The 26280-nt window shown below is 43.7% G+C and overlaps 1 protein-coding gene across 1 annotated transcript in view; it reads left to right on the top strand.

The window, feature by feature from the left end:
- Nucleotides 1-293: 293 nt before the first annotated feature.
- The window catches only part of CCDC22 (coiled-coil domain containing 22), a 34272-nt gene continuing 8285 nt past the window's right edge, over nucleotides 294-26280 (top strand). Inside the window, exons 1-12 of the mRNA XM_060763225.2 lie at nucleotides 294-456; nucleotides 5616-5696; nucleotides 12029-12206; nucleotides 13187-13319; nucleotides 13413-13519; nucleotides 13702-13786; nucleotides 18232-18401; nucleotides 20560-20769; nucleotides 20951-21007; nucleotides 22843-22962; nucleotides 25060-25179; nucleotides 26140-26256. Of these exons, the coding sequence (XP_060619208.2) occupies nucleotides 5647-5696; nucleotides 12029-12206; nucleotides 13187-13319; nucleotides 13413-13519; nucleotides 13702-13786; nucleotides 18232-18401; nucleotides 20560-20769; nucleotides 20951-21007; nucleotides 22843-22962; nucleotides 25060-25179; nucleotides 26140-26256 (1347 nt within the window). The 5' untranslated portion in view covers nucleotides 294-456; nucleotides 5616-5646. The remainder of the gene's footprint in view (nucleotides 457-5615; nucleotides 5697-12028; nucleotides 12207-13186; nucleotides 13320-13412; nucleotides 13520-13701; nucleotides 13787-18231; nucleotides 18402-20559; nucleotides 20770-20950; nucleotides 21008-22842; nucleotides 22963-25059; nucleotides 25180-26139; nucleotides 26257-26280) is intronic.

Genomic DNA, 26280 nt, shown 5'->3' with positions numbered 1-26280 from the left:
AATAAGACCATTGGGACTTTAGGGTGCATCTACACTATAGAATAAATGCCATGGCCGAATGCAAACGGCATCCTGGGAGTTGTAGTTTGCCTTCTCTGCCGAAGAGTATCGCTGTTTCTCCAAACCAGAACTCTCAGAATTCCCTTGGCATTCATCTACAGTGTCAATATTGAGCTAAACTCCCAGGATCCCATAGCACAGAGCGGTAGGAATTATACCGGTGTCAAACTACATTAATTCTTCAGTGTAGATGCATAGTAGGACGCTTTGAGAGATTCATCACCAACTCAGAGATTCTGCACTGATGTGAATCTAACTTGACTTGCGCTCATCCCATCATGCAAGGCGCTAAGCGCGTCAGGGCCACCCAGTAGGGCTTCTGCACTACACTTCCCATGGTGCTTCGGGGCGAGTCCCGTGACTGAGCGCCTGGCCCAGCTCAGAGCGGAGGGAGCGGTGAGTACCATTGCCTGCCTGCCTGCCTTGCCCTGCAAAGGAGAGGCAGCCTCTCCCTTTGGCCCTCCTGGCCGCCCCAAAGCCAGGCTCTCCCCCGTTTGTCCTTGGGAGCTGCAGCAGGCTCTGCCCACCCCCCATCACGCCCCCCCACTGCAGAGGGACCCCACTTCCTTCCCCTTGCACAGGGCTTAGAGACCTTTCCTTGTCATGACACTTCTATTATTCCTGTTCTCAGACATTTTGTTCTGTTTATATTTTTGTATATTATTATTATTATTATTATTATTACTAGCTGTCCCCTGCCACGCATTGCTGTGGCCCAGTCTGGTGATCTGGAAAACATTATTATTATTTATTATTATTATTAAGTAATGAGAAAGTATTGTCGAAGGCTTTCATGGCTGGAATCACTAGGTTCTTGTAGGTTTTTTCGGGCTATAGGGCCATGTTCTAGAGGTATTTCTCCTGACGTTTCGCCTGCATCTATGGCAAGCATCCTCAGAGGTAGTGAGGTGCCTGGAGCAATCTTTTGTTGAGAGGTGATTAGATGTCCCTCTCAACAAAAGATTGCTCCAGGCACTTCCAAGCCATCAAATGCTAATCAAGGTGGTCAGTTGAAACATTCACATCTAGCTCCAGCAGACAAGAGTCCTTTGTCCCACCCTGGTCTTTCCACAGAAATATAAACCAACTTTCCTACTTCCAACAGACCTCACTACCTCTGAGGATGCTTGCCATAGATGCAGGCGAAACGTCAGGAGAAATGCCTCTAGAACATGGCCCTAAAGCCCGAAAAAACCCACAAGAACCTCAAACAAGCATCCTCAGAGGTAGTGAGGTCTCTTGGAAATAGGAAAATGGGTTTATATATCTGTGGAATGACTGGGGTGGGGCAAAGAGCTCTCTGCTGAAGCTAGGTGTGAATGTTTCAGCTGACCACCTTCATTAGCATTTGAAGGCCTGGCTGAGCCTGGGAAAATGTTCTGTTGAGAGGTGTTAAGATGTGCCTGGTTGTTTCCTTTCTGCTGTTTTGCTGTAGTAATTTTAGAGTTTTTTAATACTGGTAGCCAGATTTTGTTCATTTTCATGGTTTCCTCCTTTCTGTTGAAATTGTCCACATGCTTGTGGATTTCAGTGGCTTCTCTGTGTAGTCTGAAATGGTGGTTGTGAGAGTGGTCCAGCATTTCTGTGTTCTCAAATAATATGTTGTGTCCAGGCTGGTTCATCAGGTGCTCTGCTATTAAAAAACTCTAGTATTAAAAAACTCTAAAATTACTACAGCAAAACAGCAGAGAGGAAACAACCAGGCACATCTTAACACCTCTCAACAGAACATTTTCCCAGACTCAGCCAAGCCTTCAAATGCTAATGAAGGTGGTCAGCTGAAACATTCACACCCAGCTTCAGCAGAGAGCTCTTTGTCTCAACCTGGTCATTCCACAGATATATAAACCCATTTTCCTATTTCCAACAGACCTCACTACCTCTGAGGATGCTTGCCATAGATGCAGGCGAAACGTCAGGAGAAATGCCTCTAGAACATGGCCCTATAGCCTGAAAAAACCTACAAGAACCTAATGAGAAAGTGTTGCTACCTAATATACATAATGTCTTTCTGCTTGTGGGTAAACAAAGCTGTTTCTTTGTCAGTGTTGATGTGGGGAGTATCTGGTTTGCCTACTCTGTAACATATTTGGGAACTTCTTGGGAAGAGAGCAATGTCCAATCTCGATAAAATAGTGAAGAGTAGAGACAGTGGCGCAGAAGGGTTAAAGCACTGAGCTGCTGAGCTTGTTGACCAAAAGGTCGCAGGTTCGATTCCAGGGAGCGGCGTGAGCTTCCGCTGTCAGCCCCAGCTCCTGCCAACCTAGCAGTTCGAAAACATGCAAATGTGAGTAGATCAATAGGTACCGCTCCGGCAGGAAGGTAATGGCGCTCCATGCAGTCATGCCGGCCACATGACCTTGGAGGTGTCTATGGACAACGCTGGCTCTTCGGCTTAGAAATGGAGATGAGCATCACACCCCAGAGTCAGACATGGCTGGACTTAATGTCAGGGGACAACCTTTACCTTTTAGAGACATTACACTGGCAACGAAGATCTGGATAGTCAAAGCAATGGTATTCCCCATAGTCACCTACGGATGTGAGAGCTGGACCTTAGGGAAGGCTGAGCGAAGGAAGATAGATGCTTTTGAACTGTGGTGTTGGAGGAAAGTTCTGAGAGTGCCTTGGACCATAAGAAGATCCAACCAGTCCATACTTCAGGAAATAAAGCCCGACTGGTCATTGGAAGGAAGGATAGTAGAGGCAAAGATGAAGTACTTTGGCCACATCATGAGAAGAAAGGAAAACTTAGAGAAGACAATGATACTGGGGAAAATGGAAGGAAAAAGGAAGAGGGGCCGACCAAGGGCAAGATGGATGGCATCCTTGAAGTGACTGGACTGACCTTGAAGGAGCTGGGGGTGGTGACGGCCGACAGGGAGCTTTGGCGTGGGCTGGTCCATGAGGTCACGAAGAGTCGGAAATGACTGAATGAATGAACAACAACAAGCAAAGCAGAAATTAAACCAATTCCAGACACTTACATAAATTGTAATAATGAAATATACAGGGACACATCATGTGTCATGAAAACCTTTTCAAAAAAATGTATGATTTATTGCTTATTTCACATCAACTCAGAAGTTTCACGTTATGTTTGTATGACACATCTAGACACTGCAGCTGACACAAACGTGTTGCACGCACAGCTTGGCACATGCGAATTGTTTTGAGGGGTAATTTTTTGGATAAATCAACTGTGTTGGAGGCAGAATTGATTTCCCCCCTTTAATATGAGGGATCGGAGGTGGCTTGAAGAGTGTATGAGGCACAACCGTACCAGAAAGAAACACTATTTCAAGCTAAGCCTTGAATAATACATATGGTGGAAAGTAGAATTAGCACAGCTAACTGGCAGTCCAAGGTTTTCTTTTCTCCAAGGTTCTCTCCTTCTGTCATTTGAGGAACTATAGACTCTTGAGGAGTTTTTACTCAGAACATAGTGTTTGTATATTATTCACACACAACGTATTATTCACAATGGCTGCTTATTTAGTAAACTACTAGCCGTCCCCTGCCTTGCATTGCTGTGGCCCAGTCTGGTGATCTGGAAAATAAAGTACTGAGAAAGTGTTGATTTCTAATATATGTAATTTCTTTATGCTTGTGGGAACAGTATTTCTTGCTGTTTCTTTGTCAGTGTTGATACGGAGAGTGTCTGGTTTGCCTACTCTGGAACATGCAGTATATAATTGTCCTTCTATAGGGGTCCCTTTCAAATCTATGATACTATATCCATGTGTGTGTGTGAATCAAATATATCTATCTATATCTATGACTGGATGGCTCTTTGGTTCAATTCTATCATTGGTGGAGTTCAGAATGCACTTTGATTGTAGGTAAACTATCCCAGCAACTATAACTCCCAAATGACAAAATCAATTTATTTGGGTGGTGGTCACTCCTTGGGTTAGTAGGTGCCTTTTGGCCAAATTTTGGGGTAATTCATCCAGTGGTTTTTGAGTTATGTTAATCCCACAAACAAACATTACATTTTTATTTATATAGATTCATTTCTACACTCTGCTAATTCAAATTCCGTAAACCCTTCCCTCTTCCTCTTTAGATCTGTCTCCCTGAGCTTTGGCCCTTCACAAAACCACTGGGAAAGGCGATGGCATATGCATTGGCTTAGAAAAAGAATGGCAACTAATAGGATGAGAGCAAAGCTATTTCTCATATAGCAGTGGTTCACAACCTGTGGGTCCCCAGATGTTTTGGCCTTCAGCTCCCAGAAATCCTAACAGTTGGTAAGCTGGCTGGGATTACTGGGAGTTGCAAGCCAAAACACTTAGGGACCCACAGGTTGAGAATGCTATATGACCCACTGTCATATAGCATTCTGATCCCACGGTGCCAAACCACTGACCTGGAAACCCCTTAAGCAGGACTTGAGTATAACAATACCTAATACTCGTGTTATGGATACAAGTGCGTGCTTTTCACCTATGCAACCATGAAGCCAACAGGAATTTGAAAGTCACCTGGGAAGGTCAAGAGCTTGAACATTGTTTCCATCCTAAATATCTCAGTGTCACCTTAGATTGAATACTAGCATATAGGAAACACTGCTTGAACACCAAGCACAATGTAGCTGAACGCAGTAACATCCTGCGGAAACTTACTGGCAGCACATGGAGTGCAGACCCAAAATTAGTATGAACATCAGCCCTAGTCTTGTCTTATCAACTGCCGCGTATGCCTGCCCTGTTTGGCATAGGTCTGCCCATGCAAAGCAGGTGAACATAGCATTGAATGAGACATGTGGAATAATCACAGGATGTCTTAAACCTACATCTGTTGATAAATTCTACAAGCTAGTTGGCATTGTCCCCCCTGATGTGCGAGGGGAAGTTGCTGCTAAATGTGAGAGAAATAAGGTTGAACGCCGTGAAAGCCATCCACTACATGGCTACCAGCTTGCCACAGATGCAGGCAAAATGTCAGGAGAGAATGCTTCTAGAACATGGCCATATAGCCCAAAAAACCGACAACAACCCAGCGTAGTGATAAATTCTACAGTTTAGTCAAGTGCCATTGGGCACCAGGAGAAATTTCTTTCAGCACATGTCAGCAAGCAGGCAATTCAAAATTATTAATAGATTAGTAACTTTCAGAAATTGAGAGTCTGTGTGATGTAGTGGTTTGAGTGTTGGGCTACAAGAACAGAGACAAGAGTTCAAGTCCACGCTCAAATCAGGGAAACCCAAAGGGTAAATCACACTCTCCCAGGCCCCTTCTACACTGCCATATAATCCAGATTATCTGCTTTGAACTGGATTATATGAGTCTGCACTGGCACATAATCTAGTTCAAAGCAGATAATATATCAGTGTAGAACACCCCCCCCCCCCCCCAGAAGTAGTGCTGGTTGGAGAGAAGGGGTTTTCACTGTCAGCTATGGCTACACAAGTGGTGTAGGGGAGACTTGTTTCAACAACCTAGATCAGCTTTCTGCTTATGGGATTCTTATGTAAGCATTGCTTCTGTAGTCATTGAAATAGTTGACTCCCTCATTGCTGCTTCACTTTTCTTCTTATTTTTTTCTACAGAGGTCCCCCTGTCCCTGAATGTTCCGGCCTCATGGAGGAGGTGGACAAGATCCTCATACATTCCCTCCGCCTCTCTGGGACGTAAGGCCATCTTTGTGATATTGTTTTTTCTCACAGATTGCAAGTTGGGAGGGAGCTGTGAAGTAGTGTTGTGTGGCTAAAAGTAGATCGGAGTTTGCTGGACGTAGGGGCGGGTTGGGAAGAATCTTAAACACTGCTGCACTGAAGGACGTAATATTTACTTATTTGTTGATAGCCCTTATACTTCACTCTTTAGTCAAAAAGGCTACTAGAAAGAGCGTATAAGATAAGTAGTATAATGGCCCTTTGTGGGGCTTATCGTCTAAATTTAAGACATGACTCACAACAAAAAAGGGATGGAGGGGGAATTAAGGTTGCTGCTTATATTGTTTGAGTGGGTAGAGCAGACTGAATAATCTATCTTCTATGTACATAATAAAAGTCAGTGTTTATATGTGGAGGGAGGTGTATGTGGCAGCGTTCTGATTGGCTGCCACTGTGGTACAATTTGCATATGCTCTCTGATTGGCCAGCCTCATTCCAACATTCTGAGGTGACACAGAGAGGAGAGCTAAAGGCCTGAGGCTGCCAGGAATGGTTGGAGTTGAAGTCCAAAACAACTTGTGGCCCCCAACAATGACAGAACAAGACCAAACTTGGCACACAGACCCCCCCCCCCCCAAGACCCACTCTACATCCTGGTGTAGTTTGAGGAAACATGGACCATGGATGATGGGACTTGCAGTACTTTAACTCACTACTTTAGAGCACTGTGGCCCACACCAATGATGGATGAGGACCAAACTTGGCACACAGAGGCCAAATGGCCCACTTTAAAACCTGGTGCGGTTTAGGTCAGGATGGGCCAAAAATGATGAGATTTGCAGTACCTTCACCTGATTCATTTCCCAAAGAACATTGTAGCCCCTCCAAATCAGAGACCAGACTGCCAATGTGGGGGCTAGTCTGATATCCTTGGGGAGTGAGTTCCAGAGTCGGGGGGCCACCATAGAGAAGGCCCTTTCCCTCGTCCCCACCAATCGCACCTGCGAAGGGGCAGGAGCGAGAGCAGAGCCTCTCCAGATGATCAAAGAGATCACGTGGGTTCGTACACAGAAATGTGGTCACCCAGGTAGGAGAGCCCCAAACCATTCAGGGCTTAGTAGGTAAGAACCTGCACCTTGAATTGGGATCAGAAAATGAACAGCAGCCAATGGAGCTCCTTAAACAGAGGGGTTGACCGCTCCATGTAAGTCGCTCCAGTTAGTAACCTGGCTGCCACCCGTTGTACCAATTCAAATTTCTGAGCTGTCTTCAAGGGCAGCCCCATGTAGAGTGCATTACAGTAATCCAATCTGGAGGTGACTAAGGTGCGGACCACCATGGCCAGGTCCGACTTCTTAAGGTACGGTCGCAGCTGGTGCACGAGTTTTAATTGTGCAGAGGCCTCCCAGCCACCGCCGACACCTGGGCTTCAAGCGTTAGCTATGAGTCCAGGAGGACACCCAAGCTGCGGACCTGTGACTTCAGGGGGAATGCAACCCCATCAAGCACAGGTTGCCACCCTATACCCTGATCCGGCTTACAATCGACGAGGAGGACTTTTGTCTTGTCAGGATTGATCCTCAGCTTATACATCCTCATCCAGACAGCCGCAGCAGCCAGGGACTCATCCAGTACCCATGGGGCTTCCTTGGAATTGGGTGAAAAAGAGTAGTAGAGTTGGGCGTCATCTACATAGAGATGGCACCCAACTCCAAAACTCCGGATGACCTCTCCCAGCGGTATCATGTAGATGTTAAAAAGCATGGAACCTTGTGGAACCTAATATCCTTGGTATATAATTTATTGAGACACTAGAAATCTTTGAGTGAGAATTCTAGATGTCACAACTGCAAATCCCAGGATTCGAGGGCACTGAAAAATGGTCTTTCTCTCACCTGCATCAGTAGCTAGGTTTAAGTGTGATGGACGTGCCCTTAGCTGCTACTCTTCTCCTTCCATAGGGGAGTCTTTTGTTATGGCTTGTTATTTGTTGAGCTTGGAAAAAAGTGTGCATGCTGGCTGAGAGATTTTAAGTTGTCAAAAACAAAATGTGATTTTTTTTTCAAGCTCTGGTCAGAGGATATAAACATCCTGCAGGAGGTCTTTCAAAACCCAGACAACTCGCCCTGCCATGTGCTGTAATAAAGCAGATCTCATCACACGGAGAACAGGCTGAAATACTTCCCTGGGGAGCTAATTGATCCACATCCTTTATGCCAGGTTTTTCTCTGAGTCCGAACAAGGACTTAATTGGGGTCACATATATGTGGCTTTTGCTGTTTCTTGACAGCTCCCCCTCTTCTTGCTCTCCCCACTGTTTTTCCATTGAAAGCTCTGCTTTCCTGCTGATCGTCTGCGTTCACTTCCGCCAAGCCTTTGGCTGTTTCCTGGGGTTGTGTGGGAGGAAGCCATTGCTTAGCAACCAGGCTTGGATTAATCACTGGACGCCAGAACCATCTTGGTGGTTCTGTGACTTCCTTTGAAGAGCAGCAATAACCAGTGTTTATGTAAGCCCTCTTAGAGCAAACTTGCCAAATGTTTCACCCGCCAAGCGAAATGCAACCACCTGCATCCACCCCCACAGTCCTAGGTGTTGGATCACCAAGTGCAACACAACAACATTCTTGATCTTGTAAAACGGAGTAGGCAGCAAAAAGAGGAGGCTTATGGAGCTGCTCCTGGGCTGCTGTACATGACTGGCAGGCCCATGATGCCTTGATGACTCACAGCTCAAGCAGCATGCTCAATATACTCAATGCTTTGCATCTGCAAACAAAGAGCATCATTCTGCAACAAAATACAAAAATGGGTCACTGACACATATAAAATACATACAGTAAGCCTCAGAAACACTTCCACCAATCACAATCACATTATATGACCTCTAACATTCCTTCTAGAACAAGCCCTATGAGGAGTGGCTTAAGGAGCTGAGCATGTTTAGCCTGAAGAAGAGAAGGCTGAGAGGAGATATGATAGCCATGTATAAATATGTGAGAGGAAGCCACAGGGAAGAGGGAGCAAGCTTGTTTTCTGCTTCCTTGGAGACTAGGATGCAGAACAATGGCTTCAAGCTACAAGAGAGGAGATTCCATCTGAACATGAGGAAGAACTTCCTGACTGTGAGAGCCGTTCAGCAGTGGAACTCTCTGCCCCGGAGTGTAGTGGAGGCTCCTTCTTTGGAAGCTTTTAAACAGAGGCTGGATGGCCATCTGTCAGGGGTGATTTGAATGCAATATTCCTGCTTCTTGGCAGGGAGTTGGACTGGATGGCTCATGAGGTCTCTTCCAACTCTTTGATTCTATGATTCTAAAAACATTTTATACATGTCTCGGGTGGGTGAGGACTGATCATTGAAATATTCCTGAGCTGCAGTTAATCTCTCTGCTTTAAACAGGACACCCTCAAGTTAAGGATGGTGGGAAATGTTAATTTAACACATTATCCATCCCTGACAATACATCATAGCAGTATTCAGGCTCTTCTTTAGCCCAAAGAAGAGAAGGCTAAGAGGAGACATGATTATTTATTTATTTAATTTATTTACTGTATTTCTATACCGTCCTTCACAGCCCAAGGGCAACTCAGGGCGGTTTACAAAACTGGCACAATTCGATGCCACAATAATATGAACAGTTAAAAGCATATAAACATCCATAAAATTCCATAAACAATAAAATCAATAAAACATAAATCCTCTGTATCTAATTACCAGAATCTTTATCCAATTGCGCTTAACAAGCCGTTCCGAGGTCAAGTAATTATTTACTACATTGCATTTGAGAAAGCCTGCTCACAAAGCCAGATTTTGACTTTTTTTTTTTTTTTTTTGGAATGTTAGGAGAGTGGGAGCCGATCTAATATCTCTGGGGAGGGCGTTCCATAGCCAAGGGGCCACCACTGAAAAGGCCATATCTCTCGTCCCCGCCAGCCGAACCTGTGAAGAAGGGCCTCTCCAGAAGATCTTAAATTCCTAGATGGTTCATAAGGAGAGATACGTTCAGACAGGGCCAGAGCCATGTATAAATATGTGAGAAGAAGTCATAGGGAGGAGGGAGCAAGCTTGTTTTCTGCTTCCCTGGAGACTAGGACGTGGAGCAGTGGCTTCCAACTACAAGAAAGGAGATTCCATCTGAACATTAGGAAAAACTTCCTGACTATGAGAGCCATTCAGCAGTGGAACTCTCTGCCTCTTTGAAAGTTTTTAAACAGAGGCTGGATGGCTATCTGTCGGGGGTGCTTTGAAGGCAATTTTCCTGCTTCTTGGCAGGGGGTTGGACTGGATGTCCCATGAGGTCTTTTCCAACTCTATGATTCTATGACAATGATATAAGAGATACCAGTATCTCTATGCTGCAAATGAAGGTCTGTGCTGAGGTAACAACAGATTCCCTTGGTGAAGTCAGATTTGAACAATGCGCATCTTTGCCCACGCTTGTGTACTTAAATCCAGGCCTGTAGCCATGGGGGAGGGGGGGGGTTAGGGGTTCAAACCCCCTCTCGAAATTTTTCAGGTTAAAAAAAAACCTGGTTTACTCATGAATTTTAACTGGTTAACCCAATCCCCATGCTAAGTCTATGAGAAGCAAATAATTAAGAGTCCCTCCAGAACTGCAAGCACTATCTCAAGCAAATATTGGCAATTTATTCACACTGTCGTTACTTGCAGCAATAGCTGATGTAGTGAATCAACCAACTTGGGGTGGGGGGGGGGTGTTGAATGCTCTCATTAAGGAGGCCAGACTTGGTGGAGGTGGTTGACAGGAGCGGAGCTGCAGGCTATTGAAGGCTGCTCTGCCCCCTACTGTGCCATTTGCTTCAGTGTGAGCTAGGAGGCAGGTTTAAACCCCCCCCCCCCCCCGAAATGTTCAACCCTCCCTGAATTTTTTTTTCTGGCTACGGCCATGCTTAAATCTCATGCATGTTTACTTGCAAGCAAGTCAGTGTGACTGATTCCCATAGAAGTAGCATAGCATGGCAGAATAGATCTTCATTTCCTTTGTTGGAAGATGGGAGGGCACTATATTTCCGCAAGTTGGCAGCTGAGATAGGTAGTTCAGTAACAGAGCAGTGTTTCACATCGGACAAACCTTGCGAAAGGATGGAGCAGCGGGCAATTCATTCCCATATGCTGCTTCTCATCCTGATTTTAGTATTTTTAGTATTTTAGTTTTTATCTTGCACATGCGGTCCACTCATTGTTATGTTATTTTATTTTACTGTGTATGATTTTGCTTATCGTTTTTGTACCGATATGTTGTATGTATTTTACTGTGTTGTTATTGTGTTTTGGTTTTACTTTATTGTAATATGCTGTTGGGCTTGGCCTCATGTAAGCCACCCCAAGTCCCCATTGGGGAGATGGTGGCGGGGTATTCAATATTATTATTATTATTATTATTATTATTATTAAACTTTATTTGTACCCCGCTAGCATCTCCCGAAGGACTCGATGTGGCTTACAAAGGCCAAGGCCTCAACACACAACATAACAATACAAAACCCAAGGCAAATTAAAAACAATTAAAGCAATATAACAATAAGCAATAAACAATACACTAAGACACAATGAAACTGGGCCTGGCCAGAGTAATGGGTACAGGATTAAAAGTGCTGATGTGACAGGTGGGATATAAGGCTTATAGGGCAAGTGCAGTAATAAATAAAGTTTATTATTATTATTATTATTATTGTTATTATTATTATTATTATGTTTTTCTTAAATTGAATTCACATTTTAGGCAATCATTTTGTGCTGTCTGCCATGGCCTGTCTTGGCAGCTATGTCTAGACCAGCAGCCAATTTCCCACCAACATTTCTTTGTGGACCACTCCTCACAACAAACCTAAATACTTTTCATTTTGAGATATACGGCATTTTGAGATATACGGCATTTTGAGATATGGGATGAAATTGGGTTGTGTTTATGTGTTTTTTATGCACTGGGTGGTTTTTGCCTGGCTTGGGACCAAAATTGCCTGAAATCATGACAATGTTTGTGTAAATTAGGGTAGCTCCTTGGGTGGTTTGCAGGAGCAAAAAAAAAAAAAGAAAAAAGAAAATAAGAGTTCTAGAGTTGTGTGTAGCTCCAGAGGCTGTACTTTTGCCTATTGTTCTAAGTAGATGGAATGAAAACTGCAGGGCTGGACTGAGAAACCCTTCAAAATGTTGTTGGGCTCCAGTGCCCATCCGTCCTAGCCAGTTTCAGTCATGATGGATGATGATAGGAGCAGTTGCTGGTCAACTTCTGAAAGGCAACAAGTGCCCCACCTGTCAGGTTGACTGAAGCGGCGGCAGCACTTTGCAGAGGACCTATCATCTCTAGACTTTCCCTTTTTCTCCTCAGGGACATCCCGGATGAAGTCCAAAGTATCCGTGAATTCACCACTGAGCTGATTATTGAGTCTGTGGTGCGATGCCTCCGTGTCATCAGTCCTTCAGTGGGGGCAGGCCTCAGCCACATCCTGCCTCCTGGCATGTCAGCTCGCTTCCGGATAGGCATGAGCTTGGCACAGGCTTGCCAGGTGAGTATAACTAAGCTCTGGGACATGATGCACTGAGTGAGGGCTCAGAAGGTTCATACTTCAGGATGGTGATTTGGAAGCCAGCAACGTACTGACTGTGGGCGCAACCGCCCACCTGGGTAACCCCTATTCCTTCCACACTAAGACCTCTTCTACAATCTTCACAGCTTCTACCTGAAGCCTACCTGACCCATGGCCCTTTCTCTTGCCCAAAAACGTCTTGGAAAAGAAAGACAATGTTGTTTTGTAAGCTTGAATTGTGTAATTTCAAGCCAAACAAAGTGAAAGGCGAAGGACTTCTTGGGCTACCATTTTGAGGAGTAGGAAGGACAGCAAATGGAAAAATGGGACAGAAAAAAACAGAGAAGGCAGTTAGAAATTAGAGGGAATAGAAATGTCAGTGGGGAAAACCCCATTGGGAGCATTGTAGGTTTGTGTGTCTTTTGTGGCCGAGCAGTAGGCATGCTCATGTGTGACAGAATCACTGTATTCAGTTCTTTCCTCTGCGTGGTCCTGTGAAATGCACACATATGGGTTTTCTGCACCTGCGGAGACAGTTTCAGAACTCTCTAGAATCTTAAAAGGATTTTTTTTGGCGGAACCCCCCCCCATCCCCCCCCCCGATAGTATATATAGCCAGTAGGAGGGTCTGCCGCTCTAGTTCCTTCTTTCCGCCGCAGTAGCAGCAGTTAGAGCCCAGATTGTGGGATTGTGAATTTACTCTGGATTTTGGATTGCATTAGAAGAGCTATCCAAAATACCAAATGTATTCTGGGGATAGAGTTCAGCAACTTTAAAAATTAGACTGAAACCTGGAAAGGAGCCTTCTGACATGGAGCGACCATTTGCTCTGACTTCCTTAAACCTCACCTAGCATAGGGATGCTTGGAGCCAAAGTCACTGGATGTCTTGAGGGCCCATGGCCACCATGCTACTCTTACCTCAGTTTCTGAGTTTACACCATATTTTCTATCATCCAGGACTTAGGCTATCAAGGAGAGGTGGGCTACCAGACCTTCTTGTACAGCAGCGAACCTGAAATCCGACGCCTCCTCCTCTTCTTGGTGGAGAAACTCCCACGGGATGCCTCAGAAGATGCTGACCAGCCTGTGGGTATGGAGGGCACTGGGCAGAAAGAGATTCAGGGCACCAGGAGGACTGGGTCTTGTGCTATGGGGATCTATCTAAATTGCTGTGTCTTTGCAGGAAAGTCGGCCACACTTCACAAAGCCATTGCTGCTGCCGTCAAGGAGCAACTGGCCATTCCATGGGTGCCCCCCTCCTGCCGTACCCCTCGCTTGCAACTTTTACAGGTATGCTTCCTTATTGCTCTGATCAGGCTGGCCACTACATAATTTATTTATTTTCCACTGTTCTCCTAATATAATAATGATAATAATAATAACCTTGAGGTAGAGGCTCACTCAGTGTATATTTCTTTCTGAGTATGTGACTATTTTTCTCAGCCTCTCTTTTCTCCCTTTTCACCTGCTAGGGTTCCTGCCTATTGAAGCGATTCCAGGCTCAACCTTTGGTCCTACATCGGGAGTCAGACCCCTTCCTTGGAAAGGTACCCCAAGGTGAGTTCTGCTCACAAGACTCCTGGGGAAAAGACATACAAGGGAAGCTAGTAAACTGCTCTTGGGATGGACTTTACTATTTACTTTGCTGCAAAACTTTGAAGAGTCCACATGCTAGCCTAGGATTTGGAGAAAAACAGTCCAAAACAAGAGGCTTTTCCAGCCTCCAGGTTTCAAGACATAAATGAAGGAATGCTGTAACACCTTTGAGACTAATGAGACAAAGAAGTTGTTATGTAAGCTTTTTGAGTCTACTTCCCCAGATACATGAATCAAACTAGTTGTTGTTGTTCATTCGTTCAGTCATTTCCGACTCTTCGTGACCTCATGGACCAGCCCACGCCAGAGCTTCCTGTCGGTCGTCACCACCCCCAGCTCCTTCAAGGTCAATCCAGTCACTTCAAGGGTACCATCCATCTATCTTGCCCTTGGTCGGCCCCTCTTCCTTTTTCCTTCCATTTTCCCCGGCATCATTGTCTTCTCTAAGCTTTCCTTTCTTCTCATGATGTGGCCAAAGTACTTCAACTTTGTCTCTACTATCCTTCCCTCCAATGACCAGTCAGGCTTTATTTCCTGAAGTATGGACTGGTTGGATCTTTTTATGGTCCAAGACACTCTCAGAACTTTCCTCCAACACCACAGTTCAAAAGCATCTATCTTCCTTCGCTAAGCCTTCCCTGTGGTCCAGCTCTCACATCCGTAGGTGACTATGGGGAATACCTTTGCTTTAACTAAGCGGATCTTTGTTGCCAGTGTGATGTCTCTACTCTTCACTATTTTATCGAGATTTGTCATTGCTCTCCTCCCAAGAAGTAAGCATCTCCTGATTTCCTGGCTGCAGTCTGCGTCTGCAGTAATCTTTGCACCTAGAAATACAAAGTCTGTCACTGCCTCCACGTTTTCTCCCTCTATTTCCCAGTTGTCAATCATTCTTGTTGCCATAATCTTGGTTTTCTTGATGTTTAATTGCAACCCAGCTTTTGCACTTTCTTCTTTCACCTTGATTAGAAGGCTCCTCAGCTCCTCCTCGCTTTCGGCCATCAAAGTGGTGTCATCTGCATATCTAAGGTTGTTAATGTTTCTTCCAGCAATTTTCACCCCAGCCTTGTATTTGTCAAGCTCTGTATATCGCATGATGTGTTCTGCATACAAGTGGAATAGGTCGGATGAGAGTATATAGTCATGCCGTACGCCTTTCCCAATCTTGAACCAGTCTGTTGTTCCGTGGTCAGTTCTTACTCTTGCTACTTGGTCCTTATACAGATTTCTCAGGAGAGAGACAAGGTGGCTTGGTATGCCCATACCACCAAGAACTTGCCATAATTTATTATGATCCATACAGCCAAAGGCTTTAGAATAGTCAATAAAACAGAACTAGATGTTTTTTCTGAAACTCCCTGCCTTTCTCCATTATCTAGCAGATATTGGCAATTTGGTCTCTTGTTCCTCTGCCTTTTCTAAACCCAGTATGTATATCTGGCAACTCTCTCTCTATGTATTGCTGCAGTCTTCCTTGAGGGATCTTGAGCTTTACTTTACTGGCATGAGAAATAAGGGCCACTGTGCGGAAGTTTGAACAGTCTTTCGCATTTCCCTTTTTTGGTATGGAGATATAAGTTGATTTTTTTCCAGTCTAATGGCCATTCTTGTGTTTTCCATATTTGCTGGCATATGGCATGCATCACCTTGACAGCATCATCTTCCAAGATTTTAAACAGTTCAGCTGGGATCCCGTCGTCTCCTGCTGCCTTGTTGTTAGCAATGCTACTTAAGGCCCACTCAACCTCACTCCTCAGGATGTCTGCTTCTAATTCACTTACCACACAGTCAAAATTATCCTCGATATTATTATCCTTCCTATACAGATCTTCTGTATAGTCTCGCCACCTTTTCTTGACTAGAACTGATGTCTATTTCCTTATGAATAGAGTAAGCCAATGCATAAGAATGGATCTTTATGAGCTGACTGTATGAATAGCCATAGAAATACAATAGCTGTGGCAATGAGGGGCACATTCAGTCTTAACTATGGTTGTCCCTCAGGAATCATTATTCCTCAATCCTCACCATACCCACAAGTTTTGCATTTATGTGGCTACTCATGAATTCATAGGTTCATTCCTATGAATGAGTTAACTCTATGCACCTAATGAGGAAACAGATTAAGTCTGTGAAAACTTAATGTCTTTGTCTCAGTCTCAAAGTTTCTGCAGGCTCTCATTTCATACAAGCTCCAGTTTTCTGAATCTAATGACCTTCCTGCATCCACAGTAGAGTCAATGTGGTGCTAGTTTGTATGTATAATTATGTGTGTGTGTGTTGCAAAGAATGTCAGAAAGATCCCTGATTCATGAGGCATCCTCTACTGAATCAATATAAAGAAGACTACAATGCAAACAAATACTGAAGTATGTAAGGCAGTGGTTCTTAACCTGTGGGCCTCAGACCAGCAGTGGTCCATGAGAACGAAAATCTGGTCCGAGAGCCTCCTTCCTCTTTATTTTATTTTATTTCTGCTTCTTTCATGCCACCGGGCACTCCTTCCCTGGTGCTGACCATGGTATATGTTCTGTATCATAGCTGATGTGGTGTATCCAATTCAATTTTCTGAAGCAGCACCCCAAACCGAATCTAAAGTTGACCATAAACTAATTTGTAACTCCTTTGGTACTAATGTTGGAGTGTGATCCCTGGTCAAGAAAGGTTGGGAACTGCTGATGTAAGGGAAGATGGTACTTTGTTCAACAAATTACTGTATATACTGGGTATAAGCCAACCCGAATATAAACCGAGGCACCTAATTTTACCACAAAAATTGGGAAAATATATCGACTCGAGTATAAGCCGAGGGTGGGAAATGCAGCCGCTACGGGTAAATTTCAAAATAAAAATAGATACCAATAAAATTACATTAATTGAGGCACCAGGAGGTGAAATGTTTTTGAATATTTACATAAAAGTGTAATTTGAGATAAGACTGCCAAACTCTGATTAAATCATTATTTTAACCTTCTTCAATGTAAATATACTTACACATCCTTCCAACAATAATAAAGAGAATAAAATAAATGTAATAATAGAGTAAAATAATAAATGCAATAGTAATAAAGTATAATAAATGTAATAATAATAATAATAATAATAATAATAATAATAATAAGGTAAAATATTGTAAATGTAATAATAATAAAGAAAGTAAAATACATGAAATAAAAATAATACTAATAACAGAATAAAATAATAAATAACCTTGACTTGAGTATAAGCCGAGGGGAGCTTTTTCAGCCTAAAAAAGGGGCTGAAAAACTAGGCTTATACTCGAGTATATACAGTATCTCATAAATTGTTCAACAAATTATCTCATACTAATTTTAGGATCTTAGAAATTCATTTTGCTGTAGGCACTGCATAAAATAGACTGGAGCAATCTCTGCAGAAAATAACCTGACTACATGTTTCATAGTCCCTCTTCAGAGAGTGAGCAACTCAGGAAGTGGGATTTCTTTACTCAGACGGGTCCTTGGCCTTTGCCCAATAGGGATATGGATCTTACAAACAAAAATGAATCATTGTGAATATTTCCTGCCCTGCCGATGGGCAAGATATAAATAGTTTCACTAATTTATGATGATTTTCACAAAGTTGGGGTTTTTTTGTTTGTTTGTGAAAGCCTACAAACCAAAAGACCTCAGATTTTTGTCCCAGGAAAGCCTGAAATATTTCAGGACCTGCACCAGTTTTCTGTTACAGTTATCTTGAAGGAATGCCTCTATGTCAAGGCCTCCTTTGTCATCAAGTATCAGAAAAAAATGCAAGTATCTCTGCTACTCCCTATAGCACACCTCTTTTCCAGTGTGTATGTATATATAAACACAATAGTCTTGCCGTAAATCTAACCCTTTTTTCCTCTTCCCAAACTCTCTTTTTGAAATTAAATGACATTTTTAGAATTTTAAAAACAGTGTTCATATTACATGGCCTTAGCTCCAGACTCCCAAGTAGAAAAGACTGTAAAACTCACCCTTTTTTATTTCTCTTTCAAGTAGAGATGATCAATGTAGATTCACAGCTGTATTGAACATGGTAGTCTAAGAGTATACACTTGATGAAATTTATTGAATCAAAGTTTGTGAGTATGTGTGCATGTGTAAAAAGCAAAGGAATGTAATCCTGGTTTGTGTGGTTTGCTTTGCCTGGTTGTATGCTCTGGTTCTATGGTCAGTTGAAAATTAGACTCAAATGTTTTTCTTCGATCATGTAGACCTTTAGTCTGTTCAGATGTCATTTTCATGGAGAGTAAATCCCACTGATGTCAGGAAAGGAATTTTAAGCTCTACAGTTGGAGGTGAAAGCTGCTCTCCTAACATTTGGCCTATATATGGTCAACCCAAAGTATACTCCAGCAAGTGAGGTTAATGAGACTGATTTCTTCCTTTTCTCTCTAGAGAGAAAAGAGTTTTTTGTCAAGTTCCTGCCCCCAGTTTCAGCCCAGCTGCCCCAACCGACATCCTTGGTGCCCTCTCTGTTTGAACTCAACATGGCTGAACTCAGTGCAGCCCAAGACTGGGAGAATGAGTGGAAGAGCCAGGGCCTTGGATCACGCATGACTCCAGAGGTGAGCATCACAGATGGAAGTGAATCTGGCTCTCTTGATTTAGTGTTGTACAGTAATGTGGGAATGAATTCAGAAGTGATGATGTACATCATGACAGTTACTACACAACCATGCTCTCCAGTTTCCCTTGGCTGTTTGTAATACATTAATCTATCCATGGATATGCATTCTGTGTGTGTGTGTATATATATATATAAATGTAATGTTCATTTGTGGGATTAACATAACTCAAAAACCACTGGATGAATTGACACCAAATTTGGGCAACATACACCTAACAACCCAATGTATGTCCTTCACTCAAAAAATCAACAACAAAAAAGCAGAAAGGACTTATACATCCAAAATTCCTACAGGGAGAAACAGCACATGTCCACAAAGACACCCACGGCCACGCCCCCTCCTCAGCACAGGGAATCAGCTGGCTGTTAAAGCATTAGGAGCCAGGTGCGCATGCATGGCCACACACACACACACACACCAGCGAGACTGGGCACTATGTGAGTGGAGGTGGAGGCTTGCTGCATGGAGGCCCTTCTCTTTCCCTGCTGTGTCAGGAGGGTGGTCTCCTCCTCCTCTGCTTCTCCATGCCTCTTCCTCCTCCCCCACAGGTCTCATCCTCCTCCACCTCCCCCCCCCCCCACTGGCTACTGGAGTAGTCGTCCTGAGATCAGAGGCACACCGCAATGGTGAGAGGGTGGCTTCTTTCTCCTCTCCTTCCCCAGGCCTCTGCCTCCTCCCCGCACTGGCCGACCGAGTTGGCGAGGTTGGAGTAGATGGTCATTGCAGGCTTTTCTTTCCCTGCTATAGCAGGAAGGTGGCCTCCTCCTCCTCCGCTTCTCCATGCCTCTTCCTTCTCCCCGCACTGGCTTCTTCCCTTCTTCAAGCCTTTTTCTCCTCCCCTCCCCGACCTCATCCTCCTCCCTCCATAAAATCTACAGTGTAGATGCACCCAAAGTCAATACTCAATATGCCCAAATATGAACACTGGTGGAGTTTGGGGAAAATAGAATCTTGACATTTGGGAGTTGTAGTTGCTGGAATTTATAGTTCACCTACAATTACAGAGCATTCTGAACCCCACCAACGATAAAATTGGGCTAAGCCTCCCACACAGAACCCCCATGTGGGCCACAGCAACACGTGGCAGGGGATGGTTAGTATATATATAATAAGATATAATTACAATATTTTATATATTACTGTTATATATATATTACTATATAATATGTTACTATTGTATATTACTATATAATACAGGTTAAATAGACTCATAGAATAGAGTTGGAAGGGATAGTCGAGAAGTAACGAGAGAAGGAGGGAAAGAAGGAAGGAATGAAGGAAGGAAAGAAGGCAGGAGAGAAGGAAGGAAGGAGAGAAGAAAATAAAAAGTGAAAGGAGAGAGAGAAGGAAGGAGAGAAGGAACTTAAGACAGAAGGAGAGTGGGAAGGAAAGAGAGAAGGAAGGATGTAATCAACAAAAAAGGGAGGAAAGAAACAGGTAGAGGCGGAAGAAAGAAGAAGAGAAATAAAAAAGGAAAGAAAGAGGGAGGGAAGGAGGGAGGGAGGGAAGGTTGGGCATAGCAGCGCATGGCAGGTACAGCTAGTATACACACACACACACAGACATATTTATACTCTGCTTTTTCTCTGCCAAAGGAGACTCAAAACAGCTAACATTAAAACTCATAACAATGTATGAATTAAAACATGACAAATAGGAACATTAAAAAAGTATTAAACATAGAAATATTAAGGATACATAATTAAAGCCAATAAGACCATTAAACAAATCTAATGTACTCTAACATAATAGGAGAGGAAAGCCTATATGCACATTTAAAAAGTCCCGGTGCTTTGGCCCTGAAATCTCTTCTCACTGCACTGCAGTTAAGCTTTTCTATGAGTCTCTTAGCAAACTCCCACAGAACATTCATGGTGCCTGACTAGATTCCTGGATTGGTTCCCTCTTTACATTCACCAAGTCCCCAAAACTTGGGCTCTCCCCTGAGTTCCTAAGCATCAACAAGAAGGAATAGGATCTCCACGCCCGCCCACCTTAGTTTGGCAGGCTGTTCTTCTCAAGAATCTTTGCTTAGCCTCCTTTTCTCTCACCAGTCTGTAGTGACGCTCTCTCTTCTCCTTTCTTTTTCACTCAGGAATACCACCAGTGGAAGCAGCAGCGGTTGCAGCGCCGTCTCCTGGACCAGCTCCGGCAAGGGGCTTCTCGTGCTGCTTCAACCCACCCAGGAACAACCTCCCGTGACCTAATCCAGCTCTTGGGTACTTTTGGCATGGGCCGTGAGCATGCTGGAGCTCTGGCCAAGGGGTCTCGCTTCACCCATTCCCAGCATTTGGCCTGTAAGCAGGTATGAAGCAGCATGAGGGAGCAAGCACCAGGTTGGTGAACATCTTGAAAAAGATTGAATTTGCTGTTGCTCCAAAGTCATTCTGGCTATACCAGCTGGGTAGAAATATGTTATGGGGCAAATGGGATTGGGGAAAAGATGTCAGGGCCTTATGTTGACCCTCCCTTTGGTTTCCCACCAGGAAGAAGAGCCTCCAGTTCAAGTGCAAGTGTTGCCCATCTCCCGTTCATCCGAACAGGTAAAACAACAACACTGGGAGCAGGACTTAAGATGCTGGTGGCATATTGGAGTGGAAAACTATTTCTCTTGGGTCTATTTCCTACAGAAATATAGATAGGAGATTGGGTGTTGTGTTTAGAGGATTTCAGTTAACAATAATGAGAGTTCAAACACAGGCACCCACTCTGACCTTTGGAGTGTTCATTCATCCAATGCTCATTCATACTATTTACTTATTTATGTCTATTTTATCCTGCTCTGTGGCCAAACAAGATCTTGGTACAGCTTACATATGAGGGTTGAATGAAAAGTAATGCCTCCACCTTCATAACTCCTCGACAGATGGCAGTACTGGTATGCGGCAGGTACTGGCTTCTTCAGTAGACTCTCCTCTACAATTCCATTTTGGCGGGAAGCTTTAGCATTGAATGGTTGTGTTGTTAAAGTGCGAAGTATGTAATCCTGCACAGACGGTCAGTCAATGCAACTTAAGCAATGTGCAGTCATTGAATTCTTGACAGCGGAAGGTATCATCTCAAAGGAGATTCATCAGAGCTGTTTATGGTGATTGTGTTGTTGTGAGTACTGTGCGTCGTTGAGTGAGTAAGTTTATAGATGTTGAGGTGGGAACATCTGACTTGCATGACAAACAAAGAGTTGGATGTCCTGTGACAGCAACCACTGAGTTTCACAAGCAAAAGGTTGACATATTTATTTATTTACTTCATTTATATACCGCTTTTCTCAGCCCTTGGGCGATTGATTCAGGATGATCGTCGTATCACTCAGAGAGAAATTTCAAACATAATTGGCGTTTCACAAGAATGTGTGGGTCACATTATTGCTTTGCTTGGCTGTGCAAGATGGGTTGCAGAAACAGAGATTCGATTTCTTCCATGATGGCTTCAGAAAACTTGTTCATTCTTGGCAGAAATGTATCCGATTGTCTGGTGATTATGTGGAAAAGTGAATAGTAGTAGTTAAAGAGCACATTCCAAGGATTATTTCTGCATTTGATTTAATAAAATATTCTCATCCAAACCCAAATAACGAAGGTGGAGGCATTACTTTTCATTCAACCCTCGTATGTGCTGTTGCTGTTGTGTGACTTCAAGTTTTAAGGTTGACTTACATGTAAATTGTGTGGCTGACAGTTCTGACTTATGACAGCCCTAAAGGGAACCCATTACAGGGGTTTCTTGGCAGAATTTGTTCAGAGGAGATTTGCCATGGCCTTCCTCTAAGGTTGAGAGAACGTGAGTTGCCTAAAGTCTCTCAGAGAAGTTACATGATTGCTTAGGGATCAGAAACCAGGTCTTCTGGGGTCCTAGCCAAATTTTTAAACCAATATATTTTACCGCCTGGCTCTCGCACGTTCCTTCTCTGTCTCCTGAAACCTTTTGGAATCATTACTGAGGATACCATTTGGAATATAGTCTGTACTCTGTATAGTACAATTAGTTGTGTTCCATATTTTTATTTTGGTAGTTCAATCCAAATTGTTAATTCCACATTTGTCCAACAAAATCATAGACTCATAGACTTGGAAGAGACCTTGTGGGCCATCCAGTCCAACCCCCTGCCAAGAAGCAGGAAAATTGCATTAAAAGCATCCCTGGCAGATGGCTATCCAGCCTCTGTTTAAAAGCTTCCTAAGAAGGAGCCTCCACCACACTCTGGGGCAGAGAGTTCCACTTCTGAACAGCTCTCATAGTTAGGAAGGTCTTCCTAATGTTCATGTAGAATCTCCTTTCCTGAAGTTTGAAGCCATTGTTCAGTGTCCTAGTCTCTAGGGAAGAAGGAAACAAGCCTGTTCCTCCTCCCAATTTCTTCTTTCTCTTCCGCCTTTTCCAGGAGTTACGGGAACACCAGGCAGCAGAACTGGAAGCCCTAGAGACTGAACTGGGCCACCTCGTGGGGCAGATCACAGAGATTGAGGGTCAAATGTCGACACTGGGGCTGACCTTGACGCAGGTGAGAATAGAACGGGGAATGACGTACTCTTGCTATCCGACATAACCATGCCATCTCAGAGGGGAAATCTCCTTCTCCTTCTCTGTATTGTCCCTGTGTGTATAACACTATGTAACAAAATTTGGGGGGGGGGGGGGGATCTGTTCCTGATTTGAAAGTGTTATTTCGTGTTTATTTGAAAGATATGTTCCAGAAAATTTGTTTTCATGGCTGCCACGACTCTATAAGATATTTATTGAAAACTATAGCAAAATATTCTACTGGATGTCCTGAGAAACCTTTTTAATACATTTTTTCCATGTTTATATGATTGAACCAATTAGGAAATCACATTTATAACCCAGGAACAAAAATTGTGTTACACAGTGTAATTTATGTCCCATTTTTGTTCTTGTGTGGCTTCAAGTCATTTTTTTTTTTTACTTATGGCAACCCATACAGGAATATATTATCGCCAGATTTTCATGGCAAGGTTCACTCAGAAGAGGATTGTCATTGCCTCGGTGTGAGGTAGAGAGGATGTGACTTTACTAAATCACCTTAATCTCTCCATGGTTGTGGAAAGATTCGATCCCTGCTCTCCCAGAATCCTAGTCCAGCACTCAAACCAATATGTCATGCTGGCTCTTGACTGATACCTTGTCTCACCATCAGAGTAGAATCATAGAGTTGGAAGAGACCTCACAGGCCATCCAGTCCAACCCCCCTGCCAAAAAGCAGGAAAATTGCATTCAAAGCACCCCTGACAGATGGCCATCCAGCGCCTGTTTAAAAGCCTCCAAAGATGGAGTCTCTACCACACTCCGAGACAGAGAGTTCCACTGCTGAACGGCTCTCACAGTCAGGAAGTTCTTCCTAATGTTCAGATGGAATCTCCTTTCTTGTGGTTTGAAGCCATTGCTCCGCGTCCTAGTCTCCAGGGAAGCAGAAAACAAGTTTGCTCCCTTCTCCCTGTGACTTCCTCTCACATATTTATACATGGCTATGATTATTTATTATTTATTTATTTACTACATTTATATACTGCCCCTCTCAGCCCACAGGCGACTCGGAGCGGTTTACAGTCAATATCAATACAATTTAAAAGCAATAAATTTAAATATAAAACCAATCAATATCAATAAAAACATATCAATTTGAGTCTCCTAGTTAAAAGCGTTATCCAACAGTAATGATGTCTTCTGTCAGCCTTCTCTTCTTCAGGCTAAACATGCCCAGCTCTTTAAGCCACTCCTCATGGGGCTTGTTCTCCAGATCCTTGATCATTTTAGTCGCCCTCCTCTGGACACATTCCAGCTTGTCAATATCTCTCTTGAATTGTGGTGCCCAGAATTGGACACAATATTCCAGGTGTGGTCTAACCAAAGCAGAATAGAGGGGTAGCATTACTTCCCTAGATCTAGACACTATGCTCCTATTGATGCAGGTCAAAATCCCATTGGCTTTTTTTGCCACCGCATCACATTGTTGACTCGTGTTTAACTTATTGCCCACGAGGACTTCAAGACCTTTTTCACATGTACTGCTCTCAAGCCAGGCATCGTCCCCCATTCTGTATCTTTGCCTTTCATTTTTTTTCTGCCTAAGTGGAGTATCTTGCATTTGTCACTGTTGAACTTCATTTTGTTATTTTGGCCCATCTCTCAAATCTGTTAATATCATTTTGAGTTCTGCTCCTGTCTTCTGGAGTATTGGCTATCCCTGCCTTACTTGAGGCAGCATGACACTTTAGGGAGAGGAATGACTGGCCTTTTGGCTAAGATCAAGTGTAGACTGACAGAAGGATTCTGGGTGCCCCATGTGAGGTCATTTTAAGAGGCTTGAAGGGTGGCAGAAAGACAACATAAACCCAAAGGACATGACCCATCAGAGGTTCTCAAGAAAGTCCCTTTTGAAACTAACCGGGACTAAGCAAGAACACAATATTTGGGACCTCTTTTTGATATCAGTGCAGTTTATGTGGGGTACTTTTTCCTGACAGAGCATGTTGCCAAGTTAACCAGTGATAATGTCATTTAATCTTGCTCTTCATTCATTCCAATGGGGATATGTCTGTGCATCTGTGCATGGATCCATCCCTATCAATTTCTTTATCAGGTGGAAGGAGAAGTGCGGCAGCATCAGTTAGGAGTGACAGAGCGAGAGCAGACCCTGCGTGTCAAGGGACAGACTGTGGAGCTTCTCCCTGATGCAGAAAACAACATGGCTAAGCTGCAGGTAAAACAGAGAGGGGAGAAAGAACTGGGAAAGGGAATGGGCTTGAAAAGGGAAGGCTTGCTTTCTATTCATAGTGGTGAGCCCCCGGTGGCGCAGTGGGTTAAAGCACTAAGCTGCTGAGCTTGTTGATCGAAAGGTCGCAGGTTCGATTCCGGGGAGCGGCGTGAGCTTCCGCTGTCAGCCCTAGCTTCTGCCAACCTAGCAGTTCAAACACATGCAAATGTAAGTAGATCAATAGGTACCACTCCGGCAGGAAGGTAAACGGCGCTCCATGCAGTCATGCCGGCCACATGACCTTGGAGGTGTCTACGGACAGCGCTGGCTCTTTGGCTTAGAAATGGAGATGAGCACCACACCCCAAAGTCAGACATGACTGGACTTAATGTCAGGGGACTACCTTTACCTTTTATATTTCATTGCATAATGGTTACATGATTTATCCCTTTTTGTTGGAAAAGGGGGGTTGCAACTATTGCATGATATAAAATTGGTGCCTTGGCGTTCGCAGGTTTCTGTTGTTGTTTTTTTTAAAAAACAAAACTTGTCATACTCCTACAATGAAGAGGAGCGACAGAAAACTCCATTTGTTTACGACAAAAAACTCCCTGCTTATTTACGACAGAAAACTCCCTGTTTGTTTACAAATTTGCTGACCAAAAGGTCACCGGTTCGAATCCGAGGAGTGGCATGAGCTCCCGCTGTTAGCCCCAGCTTCTCTTCGAAAATATGTCAGGGGAAAGCCTTTACCTACCTAATAATAATATGTTTCCAGTTCCAAGTTCTGACTTCAGTATGATCCAGAAGACTGGAGATGTCCTACTGGTGTACAGGATAGATAGTCTCTTCTTCTCTTTTCTGTACTACATTGACAGAAAGTGGAGTACTTATGTAGAAAAAAAGCCCTGCAAGTGGGGGCAGAATACATGGGTTTGGGTCTGAGTGTCTCTCTATCCCTTTCAGGTGGTAGTTGAGAGCAGTGCCCAACGAGTTATCCAGCTGGCTGCCCAATGGGAGAAGCACCGGGTGCCTCTGATCCAGGAATTTCGGGACCTCAAGGCTCTCCATGATTCCAAAGAGGTGACAATGAGTAAAAATGTGATG

Source organism: Anolis sagrei, chromosome 2, assembly GCF_037176765.1.
Source record: "Anolis sagrei isolate rAnoSag1 chromosome 2, rAnoSag1.mat, whole genome shotgun sequence".
NCBI lineage: Eukaryota > Metazoa > Chordata > Lepidosauria > Squamata > Dactyloidae > Anolis > Anolis sagrei.
The sequence above is the reverse complement of the archived record's forward strand: the minus strand, read 5'-3'. Positions and strand labels throughout refer to the sequence as shown.